A 21,520-nucleotide genomic window follows, 5' to 3' on the forward strand; every position below is an offset into this window, starting at 1 on the left:
TACCCGCTAATGCCCTGCCTCATGAAGCCCTATACAGGCGCCCTGGACAGTGACAAGGTGCTCTTCAACTATCGGCTGAGCAAGGGCAGAATGGTGGTGGAGTGTGCTTTCGGACGTCTCAAGGGGAGATGGAGGAGCTTACTCACTCACTCGGATCTCAGCGAAACCAATATCCCCATTGTTATTGCAGCTTGCTGTGTGCTCCACAATCTCTGTGAGGGCAAGGGGGAGACCTTTATGGCGGGATGGGAGGTTGAGGCAAATCGCCTGGCTGCTGATTATGTTCAGCCAGACACCCGTGCGATTAGAAGAGCCCAGTGGGAAGTGCTGTGCATCCGGGAGGCTTTGAAAGCTAGGTTCCTCAGAGAGCAGGGTAACCTATGACTGTCTCTTTACAGAGAAGCTGAACCTGCCCCTGTTTCAGTTACTATTGACTTTTTTCAGCGGTTACATACCCCGTTCACCAGGTTTCCCCCCTTCCAACAGACGTTTAAAAATAAAGTTATTGGAACATTTTTAATTAACAAAGTTTTCTTTACTAACGAATTCGCGTTAAAGGGTTCAAACAGGGACGCAGACTGTGGTGGGTACGGTGTGCAGTGATGTACAAACTGCTTCTACACTCGCGGACTGACAGGCTCCTGCTCCTCCAGCGGTCTCTGGGGGGAGGACGGTTACAGGAGGGTGTGCAGGAAGGGGTGGGTTTGCAGGAAGGGGTGAGGGGTGTGTGGGAAGGGTGAGTAGGTGTAGGGGGATGATGGCTCTGGCTGGGGCTCAGGGCATCGGAGAGGTTCATGGCTAGGGTGGAAGGGCATGGTAAGGGCAGCCTGCCTTGCCATTTGTGGATGCCAGGCGCTCGGACCCTGGGGCAGCATACACCTCCCAGACTGACCTGGGGCAGCAGACACCTCCCACAGTGACCCGGGTGCCTAGTGACTGCACTCTGTGTGTGACCTGCTGTTGATCCTGACCCGACCCCATGTCTGTACCCTGTTAATGGTGGCTGTCCTATGCAATTAACAAACCCCTCCCGCCCCTTCACACAAAGTCTTCTGCAAAGAAACATGACGGAAACAGTAATGAACAGCAAATTATTTTTAATACTCAACTACACAGTTGGGGGATGAAACTGGGATTTTGGATTGGTTGAGCCAGGAAGGGAAGCTCTGCTGGGGTGGAGTGACAGTTTTCACGGCCCCTAGCACCCCTCCTTCTTGTGATTTTGGGTGAGGGGGGGACAGGACTTTGTGGCGGGGGAGGGCGGTTGCAGATACAATTCAAGGGGGCTCTCTGCTCCTGCCTGTGGTCCTGCAGAACATCCACAAGGCTCCGGAGCATGTCCATTTGCTCCCTCATTAGGCCTAGCAGCGTTTGAGTCACCTGCTGGTCTTCCTACCGCCACCTGTCCTCCCGTTCGCTGTGTGAGCGCTGCTGCTGAGAGAGGGTCTCCCTCCACTGGCTCTGCTGGGCCGCCTCGGCTCTGGAGCAGGCCATCAGTTCAGCGAACATCTCGTCCCGAATCTTTTTCTTTTGCCGCCTAATCTGCACCAGCCTCTGTGAGGGGGATGCCGGGGCAGTTCAGGAAAGAGCCGCAGCTGTGTGATGGGAAAAAGGAAGTGATTTCCTTGCAAAGATACATGTTTGCGAACACTGAACACAGTCTAGTCTGTTTCTGTGAACAAGACCAAACAGGGCACCTATCTGATGTGCTCTCAGGACAAGTTCGAATTTTCGGCATTCGCTTTCATTGCCTGGGGTCTTGCACTGGAGATCAGACAAGCGGGGCAGGACAGCAGAATCCGTGTAGCAGCCAGGCCTGGTAAGCCGTAAACTTTAGGCTGCTTAACAGTTAATGGATAGCAGTGCCCTCCTGCTGCAGGCAATCTGGAAAGCATAAAGTCTGACCTTGTTCCAGCCCCTCGCAGCTGTCCCTGGGAAAGATCCCTGTATGCTTTCCCTCTGCAGCCTCCACCACGTGGCTGTTAAACGACGGTCATTGTTATGCAAAGGAATAGTCAAGCATTCACAATAGTAACATTACAGTAATTCCCCTAATTAGATGAAGCAGTCGCCGAGCAAGATCACCCTGAGGCGGGTCACTAGGAGAGACAGAGAGCGCATGCTGCGTGAATCCCTGCACAGACCAGGGCCCTATGCTGCCATGCTCGTTGAGGCAATGCTCCCACTGTACCTCAGGATGGCCTGGCGCGGAAGAGTGTGCTTCCACGGAGCACCCAATAAGGCACCTCTCCCCAGGAACCTCCTGCGGAGGCTTTTCGAGTACCTCTACGAGAGCTTCGTGGAACTCTCCCAAGAGGATTTCTGTTCTATCCCTATATGTATTGACCTTCTTTTCATATAGTTTTTATTCCTGTTTTTTAAAAAATAAATGTTTACATGTTTATAGCACTTACCGACTGATCCTTCCCCTGATTCAGAGTCCGGGTTAACGGCCAGGGAGGGTTGGTAGGGGATCTCTGTGAGGGTGATGAAGAGATCCTGGCTATCAGGGAAAGCAGTATTGTAAGCGCTGTCGCCTGCCTCGTCCTCCACAAACCCTTCCTCATCTTCCCCATCCGCGAACATTGCCGAGAAACTGCCCGTCGACACTATCCCATCCTCAGAGTCCACGGTCACTGGTGGGGCAGAGGTGGCAGACCCACCGAGAATGGCATGCAGTGCCTCGTAGAAGCGGCATGTCTGGGGCTGGGCTCCGGAGCATCCGTTTGCCCTTTGATTTTTTGGTAGCCTTGTCTCAGGTCCTTGATTTTCATGCGGCACTACGTTGCATCCCGGCTGTATCCTCTGAGTGCCATGGCTTTGGAGACCTTCTCGTAGGTCTTTGCATTCCGTTTTTTGGAGCGCAGCTCCGAAAGCACAGACTCATCGCCCCACACAGCGATCAGATCCAAGACTTCCCGGTCAGTCCATGCTGGGGCCCTCTTTCTACTCTGAGATTGCATGGACTCCTCTGCTGGAGAGCTCTGCAGCGCTGCCAGTGCTGCTGAGCTCGCCCCGATGTCCAACCAGGAATTGAGATTCAAAATGGCCAGACAGGAAAAGGAATTCAAATTTTCCCGGGGCTTTTCCTGTATGGCTGATCAGAACATCTGAGCTCGGACTGCTGTCAACACAGTGATGCACTGTGGGATAGCTCCCGGAGCTGCTAAGGTCGATTTCTGTCCACACATAGGCTAACACGACATAGCCATGTCGAATTTAGCGCTGCTCCTCTCGTCGAGGTGGAGTACCGAATTCGAACTAAAGAGCCCTCTAGGTCGAACTAATTAGCTTCCTGGTGTGGACGGTTGCACGGTTAAATCGAATTAATGCTGCTAAATTCGACATAAACTCCTAGTGTAGACCAGGCCTAAGTGTTTAGTCCTGCTGTGGGGAGAGTGTTTCTGTGGAAGAGACAGCCCAGACTGCCCTAGCAGCAAGGCTCCCTCACTGAGAGCTCAGCTGAAATCACTGAGAGCTGGGTGGAACCTCAAGAGACCAACTCACAGAGGTCACAGTGGCAGGTGGCAGCAGAAGGTGACTGTGCAGGGCCATTGGCAACAGAGCGATGGAGTGAACGGTGGCACAACAAACAGCAGTGGCCAGAGCGAACAGTGAGCAGCTGGAGGAATGAGCAAGGTGTCTTCTTGCCCCCAACCTGGGAGGTGAACTCACGTGTAAGCACCTCTGAACTCTGAGTCTCCACTGACCAAGGACAACACCAGTGAGTGGGGTGCAGTGGAGGGAAAAGTTAAATAAACATTTTTTTGTTGGACTATATTTCAGTGACTTTGCTCCAGAATTCTAGATTTGTGACTGGGAATGGAAACGTCTATAAATATGTTTCCTAGTAGGCCAAGATTTTTAAAATGCATTATTTGCCAAGGTTCTTGCCTCACATTGTTGCTATCTTGAGAGGTCATTATGTTGGGGAGTTTCTGTACTAAACATTTTTATTATTTTAATTAATGTTTACATGAGAATGGGCATACTGGGTCAGACCAATGGTCCATATAGCCCAGTCAAGGCCAGGTGCTTCAGAGGGAATGAACAGAACAGGTAATCATCAAGTGATCCATCCCCTGTTGCCCATTTCCAGCTTCTGGCAAACAGGCTAGGGACACTCAGAGCATGGTGTTGCATCCCTCCCCATCCTGGCTAATAGCCACTGATGGACCTATTCTCCAGGAATGTATCTAGTTCTTTTTAAAATCCTATTATAGTTTTGGTCTTTACAGCATCCCTTGGCAAAGAATTCCACGGGTTGACTTTATGTTGTGTGAAGAAGTACTTCTTTTCATTTTTTTTTAAACCTGCTGCCTATTAATTTCATTGGGTGACTGCTAGTTCTTGTGTTATGTGAAGGATTAAATAACATTTCTTTATTCACTTTCTTCACACCCGTCAAGATTTTATAGACCGCTATCATATCCCCCCTAGTCGTCTGTTTTCTAAGCTGAAAATTCCCAGTCATTTTAATCTCTCTTCCTGTTTCATAACCCTAATCATTTTAGTTGCCCATCTCTGTACCTTTTCCAATTCCAATATATCTTTTTTTGGGATGGGGTGACCAGATCTGCACACAGTATTCAAGGTGTGCATGTACCATGGATTTATATAAAGGCAATATAATATTTTCTATCTTATTATCTATCCCTTTCTTAATGATTCCCAACATTCTGTTTGCTTTTTTGACAGCCGCTGCACATTGAGTGGATGTTTTCAGAGAACTATCCACAATGACTCCAAGATCTCTTTCTTGAGTGTTAGCAGCTAATTCAGACTCCATCATTTTGTATGTATAGTTGAGATTGTTTTCCAATGTGCATTACTTTGCATTTATCAACATTGAATTTCATCTGCCATTTTGTTGCCCTGTCACCCAGTTTTGTGAGATCCCTTTGTAACTCTTTGCAGTCTGCCTGGGACTTAACTATCTTGAATAGTTTTGTATCATCTGCAAATTTTGCCACCTCACTGTTTACCCATTTTTCCAGATCATTTACTAATATGTTGAATAGTAATGGTCCCAATACCGACCCCTCAGGGATACCACTATTCATCTCTCTCCATTCTTATAATTGATAATTTAGTCCTTCCCTTTGTTTCCCATCTTTTAACCAGTTACTGATGCATGGGAGGACTTCCCTTTTATCCCATGATGGCTTACTTTTCAAAAGTCAATTTAAATTAAATACATTTTTTTTAAATATATATTTTTAGAAATCTAGACCTGTTATGTGTTTTGGTGTAACTTGCATTATCCTTATGTTAAATTTGCATTATCCTAACAAAACATTTACTTCATTCATATTTCTTTTATATGTTACAGGTCAAAGTGAAAATGAAAAAAACAAAATAACAATACAACAATTTTTCCACTCAAAGGCCTCAGAAACTAACCAAGGTGAAGAACACATCAAGAACCAAGAATATATCAACATGTTATTTGAAGGTTCAAGTGGTATATCTACGTCTGACCAGCCTGAAGCACAAATACAGCTACCTACTGAAGAAACAGTGTCTCCAAAACCTAAAGGCAGTTCCTAATGTTTGTCAGTCAAAATATTCCCATTTATTGAAGTTACAAAAGATGGCTACTGGTGCACCTCTTCCAAAAAAGCATACGAAGAAGGAAAGCTTCCCAATGCTATAATTGGTAAAAGTGGAGGAGCTTGGTTTGTCAAACCGATCAGCAAAGCCAATGCTGACAAACTACGTGAAAAGGCTGCAAAACACCAGGCATCTGGAGTGCATCAACACGCAGAAAGCCTTATAAGCCCACTTTCAAATCCAATTTCAGAAGTACTTAGTGAGGCTAAGAATGTTGGAGACACAACACAGTTCATGCAAACAAACATCGCTGTGGCATCCTACTTTCTATTTAAACAAGAGATACCACACACTACAAACTGGAGGCCAATGTTAAGTGCAATTTTCTCACTTGTTCATACTGAAGTTGAACACTGGTTCCGAACAAGACCAGCAAATGCTCTTTCTGCAAGAAACTCAACTGACTGGCTAGAGGCATGCGGTGCAACAGTGAAAGACTCAACAGTTGAAAAAGTGAAGAACTCTCTCACCACATTCAAAAAATGTGCATACATGGCTGATAAATGCATCGATGCAAATGGGCATCAAGTATTAAGTCATTGTGTATGTTATGTTGATGTCAGGGGTAGGCCAGTAGATGCATTTCTAGATGTTTAAATTATAGAAGACACATCGGCGGCATCGGTGACAACCCACATCTTAGAAGAGTTAAATGCTTGTCAATTGGACCCCAAACAGATGGTTGCTTGTGCATTTGATGGAGCTGCAAACTTCTCTGGAAGACATGGTGGAGTACAAGCTTTGCTCAGAGAAAAGTGTAACCCTAATCTCTCCTATGCGCACTGCAGAGGCCATCTACTCCAACTAGCACTAGTACGAGCTGCAGAATCTTCAAAAGACATTTAAAAAGCTATATATTTAATGTATTCATTATATTCTTTTTACATCAAGAGTCCAAAAAGACTGAATATCTTGGACAATATAGAAGATACACTGGGACTGAAGTTCAAATTAGTCCAACCTGGCTTTTTCATGAGTGATCCTTGGCTGTTGTCTTAAAATTACTCCAGCCATTATTACTGGCTTTGGAAAGTATCTACCAAGATGGGATGGATCTAAGTAGTGAGGCTGGTGGATTAGTTTTGCTACTACATTCAGAGAAGACCCTTGCCATTCTCTCTCTTGTAAGTCTACTGTTGAAACCACTTGGGTCATTAAACAATGCCATCCAGGCATCTGCTACCACTGTAGTAGATCTTTGTCCAGCAATAGAAGCTACATTTGCATCAATCAGAGAGCTATCCACTGAAAAAGTACTGGAAGAAGCAAAGACTTCAGTCCAGAAGTTGACTAATGAAGGCATTTATACTGAATCCTTAAGTGAAAAAGACAAGAAGTGTTTGTTAAGACAACTGAAAAAGTACACAGACTTGATTCTTAAAAATCTACAACAGCGACTTCTAGATTTTACTCAATCTCTACGTAGCTTTTACAGATGCCTGTCCTATAAAACACCAACAGTTGGTTGGAGTGAAGCACTATCAGCATTGGGGCTACCATGTGATCAGGACAGTGTTACCCAGTATTCATGTGAGCCCACTGCCAAAGACAAAACGTGGAGTGGCTCTTCTTCTTGTGAGGAGGTATCTCCTTTGTCATCCTGGGTCTGCTCTAAGGTATGCAGATTTCCCTTTTTGGTTGGCCAGACCACAGGCCTCCTTTTCTTTTGTTTACAGGCACATGCAATGTGTCCCTTTTTGCCACAGTGTCAACACACCTGGTCCTTACACCAGCATTCTGATGCGTGGTGACCCAGCTTACCACAGCAGTAACATTCCTGACACCCCACAGTTTTGTGGGTAGGTTCTTGTGACACCTTATGCACCCTAGGGGATGCACTCATGGATTGTGCCTCCTTTGTAGCCAGTTCCATGGAGACAGCAATATCAATGGCCTTCTGCAAGGTAAGATGAGCCTCTGTCAATAGGCGCTTCCATATAGCTTCACTGTGCAGGCAGCAAACTAACCTGTTACGTAGGGCATCATTTAACATCTCCTTAAATTCACAGTGTTCTTCAAAAGCAGCAAAGAATCCTGTGGCACCTTATAGAATAACAGACGTTTTACAGCATGAGCTTTCGTGGGTGAATACCCACTTCATCGGATGCAAGTAGTGGAAATTTCCAGGGGCAGGTATATATATGCAAGCAAGAAGCAAGCTAGAGATAACGAGGTTAGTTCAATCAGGGAGGATGAGGCCCTGTTCTAGCAATTGAGGTGTGAAAACCAAGGGAGGAGAAACTGGTTCTGTAGTTGGCAAGCCATTCACAGTCTTTGTTTAATCCTGAGCTGATGGTGTCAAATTTGCAGATGAACTGAAGCTCAGCAGTTTCTTCTTTGAAGTCTGGTCCTGAAGTTTTTTTGCTGCAGGATGGCCACCTTAAGATCTGCTATTGTGTGGCCAGGGAGGTTGAAGTGTTCTACAGGTTTTTGTATATTGCCATTCCTAATATCTGATTTGTGTCCATTTATCCTTTTCCGTAGAGACTGTCCAGTTTGGCCGATGTACATAGCAGAGGGGCATTGCTGGCATATGATGGCGTATATTACATTGGTGGACGTGCAGGTGAATGAACCGGTGATGGTGTGGCTGAATTGGTTAGGTCCTGTGATGGTGTTCTGCAAGCTTTCTCAAAGTTGCTACAAATTGTGCAACTGTTTTGTCTTCTTTCTGGTCTCTTTTGTGGAACTTATATCTTTCAGCAATTACCAGTGGTTTTGGGGAAAAAAGGGGACCCCAGGATTTCCACAATGTCACTGTAAGATTTAGTCTCTGGCTTAACAGGATGTAGTAAGCTGAACCCCCAAACAAGAACAACCCTACCTCTCTCCAAAAAAGTCTACATTGTTCCATTTCCTGGAAAAGGGAATATTTATTTATTTTAATCAATATTTTCTGTGGAAAATTTCCATTTTGAATAAGTGGTTTTGCATGAAAAGATTTTGGATGAAAAAAAAATAATTTGGAAAAAAAAAACTTTTAATCTGCTCTACTGAATCTAGTCTCTCCCTGTGCCTATTCAAGCTCCAAGAAAAATGAAAGTCTAGCTTATTGATTAGTGTAAATGGATTTATGCCACTGGAGGTCAGGCCTGAGAATTACTGAAACACTTACCCAAAGTATACAATGATCCCAGCCATCAGTATCACAAAAAGCAGGTGTACTTTTCTGATTCGCATGATGTTGGTGTAATGTAATGAGAGCACAGAAAAGAACAGAATTATTAATAATAAAGTTTTTAACAGCCTCAGCCAGATTCCCTGGCAGAATTTAGACCTCAGCATTTAAAAGGTGCAAGTCAGCAGCAGATGCTGTTTCTTTCTTTCTCAGCCTTGTTTTGGAGGGTGTAACTGGAACAGCTAACCAGGTTAATCACAATCTCTCCTTATGTTGTGAGCTGACTTCCTCTTTCACCTCTGCCCTCTGCATAACTCTTTGGCAAAAATCGCCTTTTGACAGCAGACACAAAGCAGATTGAGCTCTGACTGCAAACCGTCAGAGAAAGAATTCTTTGACCAGCAGGGAAATAAAATAATCTGGAAAAGGGGTCAGTTAAAATGTACCCTAGGCCAGCACTGCCATGCAGCAGCTCCCAGCCTGTGCCACGCTCCTTTCCCCTCCTTGCACCCTGCCCTTCTAAGGTTACTACCTGTGAGTTACATTTTAAAAACCAGGACATCTGGGACAATCCAGAGACTGTAAAACGGGCCAGCTTCACAGGCTTCTGGTACAGCAGTGATCTCAGACAAGAGAGGGTCCTGGACAGGCTGAATCCTGATACCCCTCTGGCTGGGCCCCACCCCCTTCCTCTTTGCTCCCCAGACCAGCACAAAGTGAAAGTACAGGTTTCAGAGTAGCAGCCGTGTTAGTCTGTATCCGCAAAAAGAACAGGAGTACTTGTGGAACCTTAGAGACTAACAAATGTATTTGAGCATAAGCTTTCTTCGGCTACAGCCCACTTCATCAGATGCATGGAATGGAACATATAGTGAGGATATATATATATATACATACAGAGAACACGAAAAGGTGGGAATTGCCCAACCAACTCTAAGAGGCTAATTAATTAAGATGAACTGTTGTCAGCAGGAGAAAAAAAACTTTTGTAGTGATAATCAAGATAGCCCATTTAAGACAGTTTGACAAAATATTTAACATGGGGGAAACAGATTCAATGTGTGTAATGGCTCAGCCATTCCCAGTCTCTATTTAAGCCTAAATTGATAGTATATCTAGTTTGCATATCATATTTGCTTCAGTTTGGGGGGCTGTCTGTAAGTGAGGACAGGTCTGTCTCCCAAGATCTGTGAGAGTGAGGGATCATCTTTCAGGATAGATTGTAGATCTTCAAAAACAGACTCTAACGAGAAACTGCTGAACTTGAATTGATATGCAAACTAGATACTATCAATTTAGGCTTAAACAGTTTTGATTTTCCAGCAGATCTGAGTGTGTGTTTGGTACCTGCCAGTTCTTCTGCCAGGATCTGTGACCAGTAGTACATTAAGCCATTTCCAATTATTTATCTAGCATAGCTGGAGCAAAGCATAACTTATTAGAAAATATTACAGAGCAACTCCTAGTGACTAACACACCATTAATAAAAGAATAAAAACCCAGCAACATTACAATCATAATTTGAATGGGAACTCAGCCATCCAGACAGTGGTGGAGACTCTTTCTGACCTCTTCAGCTTTACAGGAAGCAAAATGTCAGCTCTCTCAGAAAACCCCATCACAGAACTGATGACATTGAGCTTCCCCATAGATGACAATGAAAAGACACTGGCATCAAGTCAAACATATCCCACACTCCCCAAAAGCAGACCACCCCAAATATCTATAACAAAGCAACTAGCGGGGGTTGGACTAGATGATCTCCTGAGGTCCCTTCCAAGCCTGATAATCTATGATCTATCTATGAACTAATCAACCAAACACCCAACAAACAGAACATACAGAACATAAAAAAGACACAAGCTTAAGACTTACTTATGGCTACTGATTAGACAGATTTATTTACACCAGTCAAACCCTACAGTAACTCCATTGAGTTCAATGGAGCTAGTCTGGATTTTTTCTACCACATAAACAGATTGCATGCTATGTTCACATGGGAACAATTGTATCATCAGTTGGTTATATTTATGAAGACATGCTCAATGAAACTATGGTCATGGGAGAAATATGGGCATTTTATTCTTGGAGAACAACCTTGATCCAATTATTTTCCATAGGGCAGCTTTGATATCCTTGTTCCTCATGCTGTAGATGATCGGATTCATCACTGGAGGCACCACAGAATAGAGAACAGCCGCCAGGAGATCCACACCTGTTGGAGTGCTTGAGGTGGGTTTCAGGTAGGCAAAGGTGCCAGTGGAAACAAACAAGGAGAACACAATGAGGTGAGGGAGGCAGGTGGACAGAGCTTTATGCCGGCCCTGCTCAGAGGGGATTCTCAGCACTGTGTTGAAGATCTGGACATATGACACAATTATTAAAACAAAGCAGCTTAAGCCTAAAAAGATAATAAATACAATAACTCGCACTTCACTGCGGTTTGAGTCATAGCAGGCGAGCTTGAGTAGCTGGGGGATTTCACAGAAGAACTGATCCACCATGTTGCCTCCACAGAAGGTTATGGAAAATGTGCTTCCAGTGTGCAGTGCAGAATTGAGAAGACCACAGATCCAGGCACTGGCTGCCATTTGGACACAAGCTCTCCTGTTCATCACCCTCTCATAGTGCAGTGGTTTGCAGATAGCGATGTATCGGTCATATGCCATGATGATGAGTAAGAAAACATCTGCTGAAGAGAATAATATGAAGAAAAAGACTTGGGCAAAGCATCCAAAATAAGAAATTGACCTGGTGTTCATGACGCAGTTGACCATGGATTTGGGGATGGTGACAGAGATAAAGCCGAGGTCCAGGATGGATAAATTTATCAGTAAGAAGTACATGGGGGTGTGAAGATGGAGGTCAAGGATTACAGCGGTGATAACAAAGAGGTTCCCTGTCAGGGCTACCAGGTAAATCACTAGAAACACCACAAATTGTAAAATCTGCAGCTCCCGACTCTCAGAGAAGCCCAGGAGAAGGAACTCGGTCACGGTGGTTCGGTTGAACATTTTCCTTCTCAGTACATCATGTCCTGCCTGTCCTCATGTCCTGTGTAGGGAAGAACAAAGAAAATGCTCATGATTAGAACAACAGAAGGAATTACCCTGATTCCTCACTCATTAAGATCTCATGATGTGAATGTGAGAGTCGCACAACGCTCGTCATGTGAATTGACTAGGTGTGGTGAGTGCTCCTCACCAATCTCATCCAGACCATTAGTCAGGTACATTATCACACTAACATAACTTGGATTCAAATATCAGAGGGGTAGCCATGTTAGTCTGGATCTCTAAAAAGCAACAAAGAATGTGGCATCTTATAGTCTAACAGATGTATTGGAGCATAAGTTTTCATGGGTTTCTCTTTGAAGTCTGGTCCTGAAGTTTTTTGTGGTAGGATGGCTATCTTTAATTTTGCTATTTTGTGTCCAGGGAGGTTGAAATGTTCTCCTACTGGTTTTTGTAAATTGCCATTCCTAATATCTGACTTATGTCCATTTATCCTTTTACGTAGGGACTGTCCAGTTTGGCCGATGGTCATAGCAGAGGGGCATTGCTGGCACATGATGGTATGTATAACATTGGTGGACGTGCAGGTGAATGAGCCGGTGATGTTGTAGCTGATCTGGTTAGGTTCTGTGATGGTGTCGCTGGTGTAGATATGTGGGTAGAGTTGGCATCGGCGTGGCGCAGGGAAATAAGGAAACAAATCAACAGAGCAAGATGTGTACAGAGAAGTCTCCTGCTGTAAGACAAGCCCAAGAAAGAAACCAACAGAACTCCATTGGCCATCACTTACAGTCCTCAGCTAAAACCTCTCCAATGCATCGTCAGTGATCTACAACCCATCCTGGATAATGATCCCTCACTTTCACAGACATTGGGAAGCAGGCCAGTCCTTGCCCACAGACAACCCGCCAACTGTAAGCAAGCACACACCGCACCATAGTAACTCTAACTCAGGAACCAATCCATGCAACAAACCTCAATGCCAACTCTGCCCACATATCTACACCAGCAACACCATCACAGAACCTAACCAGATCAGATGCAACAACACCAGTTGATTCACCTGCATGTCCACCAATGTAATATACGCCATCATATGCCAGCAATGCCCCTCTGCTATGTGCATCGGGCAAACTGGACAATGTCAAAGTTAGACTCAGGACTCTCAGTTTGTCAGACCACTCTGTTTTATTAGCACAGCGCTCTGCTAATAACACCCAGATAATGTGAGCACCATGCAAGACACAAACTATCTTATTTATACAGATAAAAGGGTGAGAACTTAACAAGATAACAAAGGAAGCAGAATCAGATAAGTTTACCTGGGCTAGGCATGCATATCTTATTTCCTTACTAACTATTACCCATCTTCTGTTAATGTTTCACCATTAGCACCATTGTTTATGCCTAATGTTTCTTTTCCTGGCACCTGTATTTCAACATTTCTTATTTCTGCTTAAAGGCCAGGGAGGTTGAAGTGCTCTCCTACAGGTTTTTGTATATTGCCATTCCTAATATCTGATTTGTGAAAATGGACTGTAAACTGTCTAAACTCCTACCTGCTACATGGGGCCACAACCGTGGTACCCCTAACCCACCCAGCAATATCGTCAATCTATCCAACCACACACTCAGCCCAGAAGAAATGTCTGTCCTATCTCGGGGACTCTCTTTCCGCCCTGCCACCCCCACAAACATGATACAGTTCTGCGGCGATCTGGAAGCCTACTTTCGCCGTCTCCGACTCAAAGAATACTTTCAGGACAACACTGAACAGCGCACTGATACATAGTTACCCTCCCACCAACAGCACAAAAAGAAGAACTCCACATGGACTCCTCCTGAGGGTCGAAATGACAGTCTGGACCTATACATTGAATGGTTCCATCGACGTGCACAGGCAGAAATTGTGGAAAAACAACATCGCTTGCCTCAAAACCTAAGTCGTGCAGAACGCAATGCCATCCACAGCCTCAGAAACCATCCTGACATTATAATCAAAGAGGCTGATAAAGGAGGTGCTGTTGTCATCATGAACAGGTCTGACTAACAAAAGGAGGCCGCCAGACAACTCTCCAACACCAAATTCTACAGGCCACTTCCCTCAGATCCCACTGAGGAATACACTAAGAAACTGCACCATCTACTCAGGACACTCCCTACACCAACACCGGAACAAATCAACATACCCTTAGAGCCCCGACCAGGGCTATTCTATCTACTGCCCAAAATACACAAACCTGGAAATCCTGGACGCCCCATCATCTCGGGCATTGGAACTCTCACTGAAGGACTGTCTGGATATGTAGACTCTCTACTCAGACCCTATGCCACCAGCACTCCCAGCTATCTCCGTGACACCACTGATTTCCTGAGGAAACTACAATGCATTGGTGACCTTCCAGAAAACACTATCCTGGCCACCATGGATGTAGAGGCTCTCTACACAAACATCCCACACGCTGATGGAATACAAGCTGTCAGAAACAGTATCCCTGATGATGCCACAGCACAACTGGTTGCTGAGCTCTGTGCCTTTATCCTCACACACAACTATTTCAAATTTGATGACAATATATATCTCCAGATCAGTGGCACCGCTATGGGCACCCGCATGGCCCCACAATATGCCAATATTTTTATGGCTGACCTGGAACAACGCTTCCTCAGCTCCCGTCCACTCACGCCCCTTCTCTACCTACGCTACATTGATGACATCTTCATCATCTGGACCCATGGGAAGGAGTCTCTGGAAAAATTCCACCACGATTTCAACAGCTTCCACACCACCATCAACCTCAGCCTGGACCAATCTACACGGGAGGGCCACTTCCTAGACACTACGGTGCAAATAATTGATGGTCACATTAACACCACCCTATACCAAAATCCTACCGACCGCTATGCCTACCTTCATGCCTCCAGCTTCCATCCCGGGCACACCACAAGATCAATTGTCTACAGCCAAGCACTGAGGTACAACCGCATCTGCTCTAACCCCACAGACAGAGACCAACACCTACAAAATCTCCACCAAGCATTCTCAAAATTACAGTACCCGCACGAGGAAATAAGGAAACAGATCAACAGAGCCAGACGTGTACCCAGAAGCCTCCTACTGCAAGACAAACCCAAGAAAGAAACCAACAGGACTCCACTGGCCATCACATACAGTTCCCAGCTAAAACCCCTCCACGCATCATCAGGGATCTACAACCCATCCTGGACAATGATCCCACACTTTCACAGGCCTTGGGTGGCAGACCAGTCCTCGCCCACAGACAACCTGCCAACCTGAAGCATATTCTCACCAGTAACTGCACACCGCACCATAGTAACTCTAACTCAGGAACCAATCCATGCAACAAACCTCGATGCCAACTCTGCCCACATATCTACACCAGCAACACCATCACAGGACCTAACCAGATCAGCCACACCATCACCGGTTCATTCACCTGCACATCTACCAATGTTATATATGCCATCATATGCCAGCAATGCCCCTCTGTTATGTACATCGGCCAAACTGGACAGTCTCTAAGGAAAAGGATAAATGGACACAAATCAGATATTAGGAATGGCAATATACAAAAACCTGTAGGAGAGCACTTCAACCTCCCTGGCCACACAATAGCAGATCTTAAGGTGGCCATCCTGCAGCAAAAAAACTTCAGGACCAGACTTCAAAGAGAAACTGCTGAGCTCCAGTTCATCTGCAAATTTGACACCATCAGCTCAGGATTAAACAAAGACTGTGAATGGCTTGCCAATTACAGAACCAGTTTCTCCTCTCTTGGTTTTCACTCAACTGCTAGAACAGGGCCTCATCCTCCCTGATTGAACTAACCTCGTTATCTCTAGCTTGCTTCTTTCTTGCATATATAAAGCTGCCCCTGGAAATTTCCACTACTTGCATCCGAAGAAGTGGGTATTCACCCACGAAAGCTCATGCTGCAAAACGTCTGTTAGTCTATAAGGTGACAACAATTTCTTCACTTAACAAATTTTGTCTTACCGTACTGGAAACATACTGCATCCAGTTATATTGATAGGTATTAAACAATTATCTTTTTCTTTGCTTTAACAGATGTATTAAAACTTTAATATTCTCTGATATTACCCAAAACATCTTATCTTCTAAATATCTGCATTTTAGTACATTCCATAGCTATTGCAGTATGTTTTTTTTTTAACTTTTATTTGTTTTTGTAATAGGTTGTTCTGTAGCTGGTATTAGCTTTTTCTGATTTTCTGAAAGACAAAAATAACATTTTCTACCCCTTTCAGGGTGGCATTGATTATCGCTTAAAAGATTCCTTTCTTTTACAAATACCCTTGCTGATTGCAGGCAAAACAGAGGAATTACCCCCATATTTTCCTGTGTGTGTTTATAGGCAGGCCAGGTTTTAATGGCTTCTACTTTTTAAGGGTTATGGGGAAATTATTCCAATGTTTAGTTATTAAATTCATGAGGTGGTGTACCTCAACTTTTTCTTCTTATATAGCAGACCAAGTTTGTAATGTTTTTCCTGCTGTGTTAAGCTTTAAGTTTATTCACAGGTAATAGCTGAGAAGCATCATTACCATATTACCTTAAAGGATTTTTCCAAAAATCATACACACTATACGTTGTTACAGGGGTACTTACTAACATTAAATTTATTTCAATGTTTAATATTAACAATAACATTTAGCATCAAATCTCTTAAAGGGATCTTGTTATATACCATGTCTTTTATTTAGGCAATTTCTTTTGTGCTGGCAGTTTTCACCTTCCTTTATCAGTTAGGTAATTTGCATCAACACAGGCTTGGCTTTTGGATTCAAAGCCATCAGCAGAGCTCAGAGACTCTGCCTTAAAAGGGACACAATCAACTTCCACCAGAGTTTTGATTTCTTTCCACTTTCAACTCCTGTTTACAAAACACACACAGATCTGAAAAAGAAAACAGTCTATTGCTGCTCTTTTTGGAGCCCTAATAGGATTTTAATTCAATGGCATATTTCATTTTTATTTCTTTTACCCCTTTTTACAATATACACTGCACATGTCCTAGGGAAAAAGCACATTCCTTCTATACTACAACTTTTTTTTTTAAACATTAGCCATATCAATTTTTACATACGATGTAACTTTTTTTTTGTTTTTTTTTACAGAGTTTTCATGTACCCTTATCAAAAGTGACAGTCTGATTACACAGAGCCATTTTAAGGTTCAGTGTTTTTAACATTGCTTCTTTTTGTTTTGTGCACCTCACCTCTGCTGTTGCACAGGGCACTGTTAAAATTTTTTTTTTATTCTTTCACTACAGCTCTTATCTACTATTGTTACCAAAAAAACCAACCAAACAAACAAAAAGACTCCAGAATCTCTCCCTATTCTCCTGATTTTGACTGCCCTATTGCAGCCATGACTTGGTTTTTATTTAAAAAAACATTTTAAATTTTATAAAGAATCAAGTTACCCCTTAAGGGTTAAATGCTAAATCCCAAAGCCAAACAACAGTAATTACCTGTGTCTTGCAAAAAGGTCTGTCAGTTTTACAACATTGAATTAAGAGTCAAATGAATTTTTAGTGGCATGAAAAACAAAAACAAAACCAATTTATCTTATACCTACAAAACAGGAGTTTTACAAACCAGATGTGCTGGTTTAGATTCTTAGAACTTTACATATTTTCCACAGACAAATAGATACATACTCAATTTCCTTAACATTCCTTTACACTGCTTTGTTTTTACATAGCTTTATATATATTTGGATTATTTACAGGCATTCTTTGGGAAAAGGGCCCATTTTCCCTTCAGAATGGCTGCAAAGAAACCAAGAATTCTCTCTCTTTAACATGGTCCTTTTAAACATTTTCACAAAGTTTAACTGCTTAATTCTCTCCAGCCTTTGTAGAGTTAACTTTTCACTTTTTCCTTAAATCACTTGTTTATCTCCCAAAATAACATCTTTATCACCTCAGATTTCACCATTTTTAAGTATTGTTCCAGGGGTTCATGCCTGCACTTACTGCTTTTCTTACTCCTTACACTATGCCCTTAGGGCTTCCAACCTGTTTTTCAGTTTATTTATCTGTTGCTTGCCTGCTTTTCTGGGCCTGATCCTGCTTTTTTCCAATGAACCGTTTGTGAGTGCTATTGTGGTCACTTCACAATTTTGAAATAAATGTTTAAGGAAAGGGACCAGGAAGGGTGGGGGCTAGTTGAGGAGCTCCCCCGCCCTTGCTGAATTGGTAGTGGAACACTAAAGAATCAGTTTTTGAGGCAGACAACAAAGGGGAACAGAACAAGGGGCTTTTTGTCCTTTTTACAATGAGATGGGAGTATTAAGGGGGTTGGATCGATCCAAGGTGGGTTTTTGAGAACGGGGTAAAGGGGAGCGCTCGGTCTGGTGGTGGGAGAGGAGGCTTTTAATAAAGCTTTTAACTTATTATTTGAATATTTGAGAGAGGCGAGTTTTGATTTTGTCCAGCTACGATTTGCCTCTTCCCACCACTGAATGAAACAATTAACCTCTTCTTTAGCCAATTTAGTTTTAGGTTGGCCGAGTTTGTCCTTTAAGACGTCCACTCGGTCTTTGTTCCAAGATTTTAACACTGGCCACTGAGTTTTGGGATCCCCCTGAGTTAGCCTAGACCATTTTTCCAGAAATTTACAGGAGTCCGGACCCTTCTTACAGGAGTCTGGACCCATCCTAAATACATACATGAGCCAGCGTTCGTTTAGGGAACTGTCCCGACTTAGACGTCTGGTTACCCATACAGGAGGACTTCACACACCAATCGCACAAGAAAGAAATTCGCGTTCATCAGAGCAATGCCCGGTGCAACACTCAAAAGGAGCCCACAGGCTACTGTCTCAATCGCCCTTTCTTTCACACCAAGGGTTTTACCCAAAGTGCGGTGCGGCTGCGATTGTGCAGATTCCACTCACTCAGACCACGGGGACAGGAACCCCTTGGTCGGCCTATCCCCGGACGGAGATGGCACCCAGACTCAAACACTCCACAGGAAGACGGATAGACATAGAGACAGGACAGTCCTCAGTCCGGACAAAACACAGAAATAATTACCTGACCAGATTCCTGATGTCAGATCCCGGGATCCCTACCAGAACAGAGTGGGAACCAACAGGTTCAATGGCGTAGACTTCACTGTGGTCGTGCGCCTTTCCGTTCTGGTGGAGGACCGCTCGGGCCAAATGCCCAGGTGCCGGCTGCCACGGTCGTCCTACAAAAACGGTCAGGAATCACACAGCCCCAGTGAAGACAGTTGCCATCTCGGTGGAACCTCCAAATTGTCAAAGTTAGACTCAGGACTCTCAGTTTGTCAGACCACTCTGTTTTATTAGCACAGCGCTCTGCTAATAACACCCAGATAATGTGAGCACCATGCAAGACACAAACTATCTTATTTATACAGATAAAAGGGTGAGAACTTAACAAGATAACAAAGGAAGCAGAATCAGATAAGTTTACCTGGGCTAGGCATGCATATCTTATTTCCTTACTAACTATTACCCATCTTCTGTTAATGTTTCACCATTAGCACCATTGTTTATGCCTAATGTTTCTTTTCCTGGCACCTGTATTTCAACATTTCTTATTTCTGCTTAAAGGTACATACAACATTTCTTTAATCCATTCTTATTTTTACAATATAATTCATTCTACTTTCACAACAATCCCTATGGAAAAGGATAAATGGACACAAATCAGATATTAGGAATGGCAATATACAAAAACCTGTAGGAGAACACTTCAACCTCCCTGGACACAAAATGGCAGATTTAAAGGTAGCCATACTAGAGCAAATAAAATGTCAGGACCAGACTTCAAAGAGAAACCGCTGAGCTTCAGTTCATCTGCAAATTTGACACCATCAGCTCAGGATTAAACAAAGACTGTGTATGGCTAGTCAACTACAAAAGCAGTTTCTCCTTCCTTGGTGTTCACACCTCAACTGCTAGAAAAGGGCCTCATCCTCCCTGATTGAACTAACCTAGTTATCTCCAGACTGATTTTTGCCTGCATATTTATACCTGCTTCTGGAAATGTCCATTACATGTGTCTGATGAAGTGGGTATTCACCCATGAAAGCTCATGCTCTAATACATCAGTTAGTCTATAAGGTGCCACAGGACTCTTTGTTGCTTATAACTTGGATTAGCTACCTTTAAATCAAGGGAGTCAGGTCAGTTTACACTATCTGAGGATCTTGCCCAAGATGTGGCCTGATAAAATGCAGTATGAAGAACTGGAGCAAAATAGAACCCAAATCCAACAATTCCAGCCAAGATGCTTCCCCTATTGTGATCAGCTCAAAATTTGGGCATGAACCTAACATTTTAAAACAGCCTGATTCCTCCTTTCCCTGGAAATACAAGATAGACACACCCAGCCTTCTAAGTGGTAGCTCATCTGTGATGATACCACCCAAGGGCCACGTAGACGGCTGGTTGCCTGGTTACACATTGATTTATGCCACCAATCCCAGCTGCACATCCATTTCTATGTGGTGATGGGCTAGTGATATTGCTCAGTTCCTGCTGTGTTGATCTTTTACCTCTGTGAGTTTATGTCTATGTTGTGCTCTTAGACCTTCATCTTACTATGGGTATGTTTTGCGTAACTGTTTACAGCGTTTTTTTTTCTTTTCCCCTTTTTGGCTGGCAGCAGCATGTGACAAAAGGTGTAGCACTTGACTAGGAGGTTTGGAGTCTAGTCCCACTGACAATGGTCAAGATAGACATGCTTTGGCTGATAGCCCTGACTCCTCTTTCAAAAGTGCTAATGTGTTTAAAACATATTCTGGGGGCTGTCGCTTTTGTCAGTTATGTTTTGAACACTGAAATCTCAAAAAAAAACAATAATTTGTTTTTCAACTTCAAAATTGCAATTTTCAGCTGAAATTTTTTGATTTCCCAAATGCTGTTGGAAAAAAGAAAAAAAACTGGGTTTAGGTTTTTTGGTAAAGTTCAAAATTTTCCAAGGAGGAAATAAAAATCTGAGCAGCCATTGATATTGAATTAATTAATAGAATTAATTAAAATCTTCAAATTGTAATTCACATTTATGTTCTTAAATCCCCCTATGTAAAATCATAGAGAGTTCACCTGGTCCACCCTCCAGCTTCAAGACAGGACCAAGTAAATCTAGACGATCCCTGACAGAGGTTTGTCCAACTTCCCTTGGCAGCCTGTTCAAACCAGGGCTTTGGAGCTGTGCTCCAGCTCCACTCCAGCTCCAGGCAAAAATTTGCAGCTCCATTGCTCCAGAGCTTCTCTGTGCTCCATCTCTGGGCTCTGCTCCAAAGCCCTGGTTTGAACGACTCTTAGAGAGAGAAAAATTTTCATACTACCTAACCTGAATCTCGCTTGCGGAAGATGAAGCCCATTGCTTTCTGTTCTACCTTTAGTGGATATGGAGAACAATTGATCACCGTCCTCTTTATAACAACTTTTAACATATTTGAAGATTTTGATCAGGTTCCCCCGCAGTCTTCCTTTTTTGAGACTAAACATGCCCAGTTTATTAATACCCAAATATATTTAATTGAAATAGCAAACTTACTGTTCTGGACTTTGTGTAACTTGTCCCAACTTGCGATGCTTTCCGGTCTCAAGCAGCAGGATTATTTAGCTAGTTATCATGCATCCCTCACTATATTATCCAACAGCTATTTCCATGTCTCTTCACTAGATTTCCTGAGTTGCTAAATTTCTCTGCAGTTCCTAGCAAACAGTCCACAGATGGGTGCTGCTT

The 21,520-nt window shown here is 43.5% G+C and overlaps 1 protein-coding gene across 1 annotated transcript; it reads right to left on the minus strand.

Annotated features, from left to right (window-relative positions):
- Positions 1-10,758: 10,758 nt before the first annotated feature.
- On the minus strand, positions 10,759-11,751 carry LOC120380676 (olfactory receptor 14A16-like). The gene has a single exon (XM_039498635.1). The coding sequence runs from the start codon at positions 11,743-11,745 to the stop codon at positions 10,789-10,791; it is 957 nt and encodes a 318-aa protein (XP_039354569.1). The 5' UTR covers positions 11,746-11,751; the 3' UTR covers positions 10,759-10,788.
- Positions 11,752-21,520: the final 9,769 nt, after the last annotated feature.

This window comes from Mauremys reevesii, linkage group 13 (genome assembly GCF_016161935.1).
Source record: "Mauremys reevesii isolate NIE-2019 linkage group 13, ASM1616193v1, whole genome shotgun sequence".
Taxonomy (NCBI): domain Eukaryota; kingdom Metazoa; phylum Chordata; order Testudines; family Geoemydidae; genus Mauremys; species Mauremys reevesii.

Bases quoted from the DNA above. Each gene is read 5' to 3' on its own strand.
- LOC120380676 (XM_039498635.1), bottom strand. From the start codon at position 11,745: ATGTTCAACCGAACCACCGTGACCGAGTTCCTTCTCCTGGGCTTCTCT.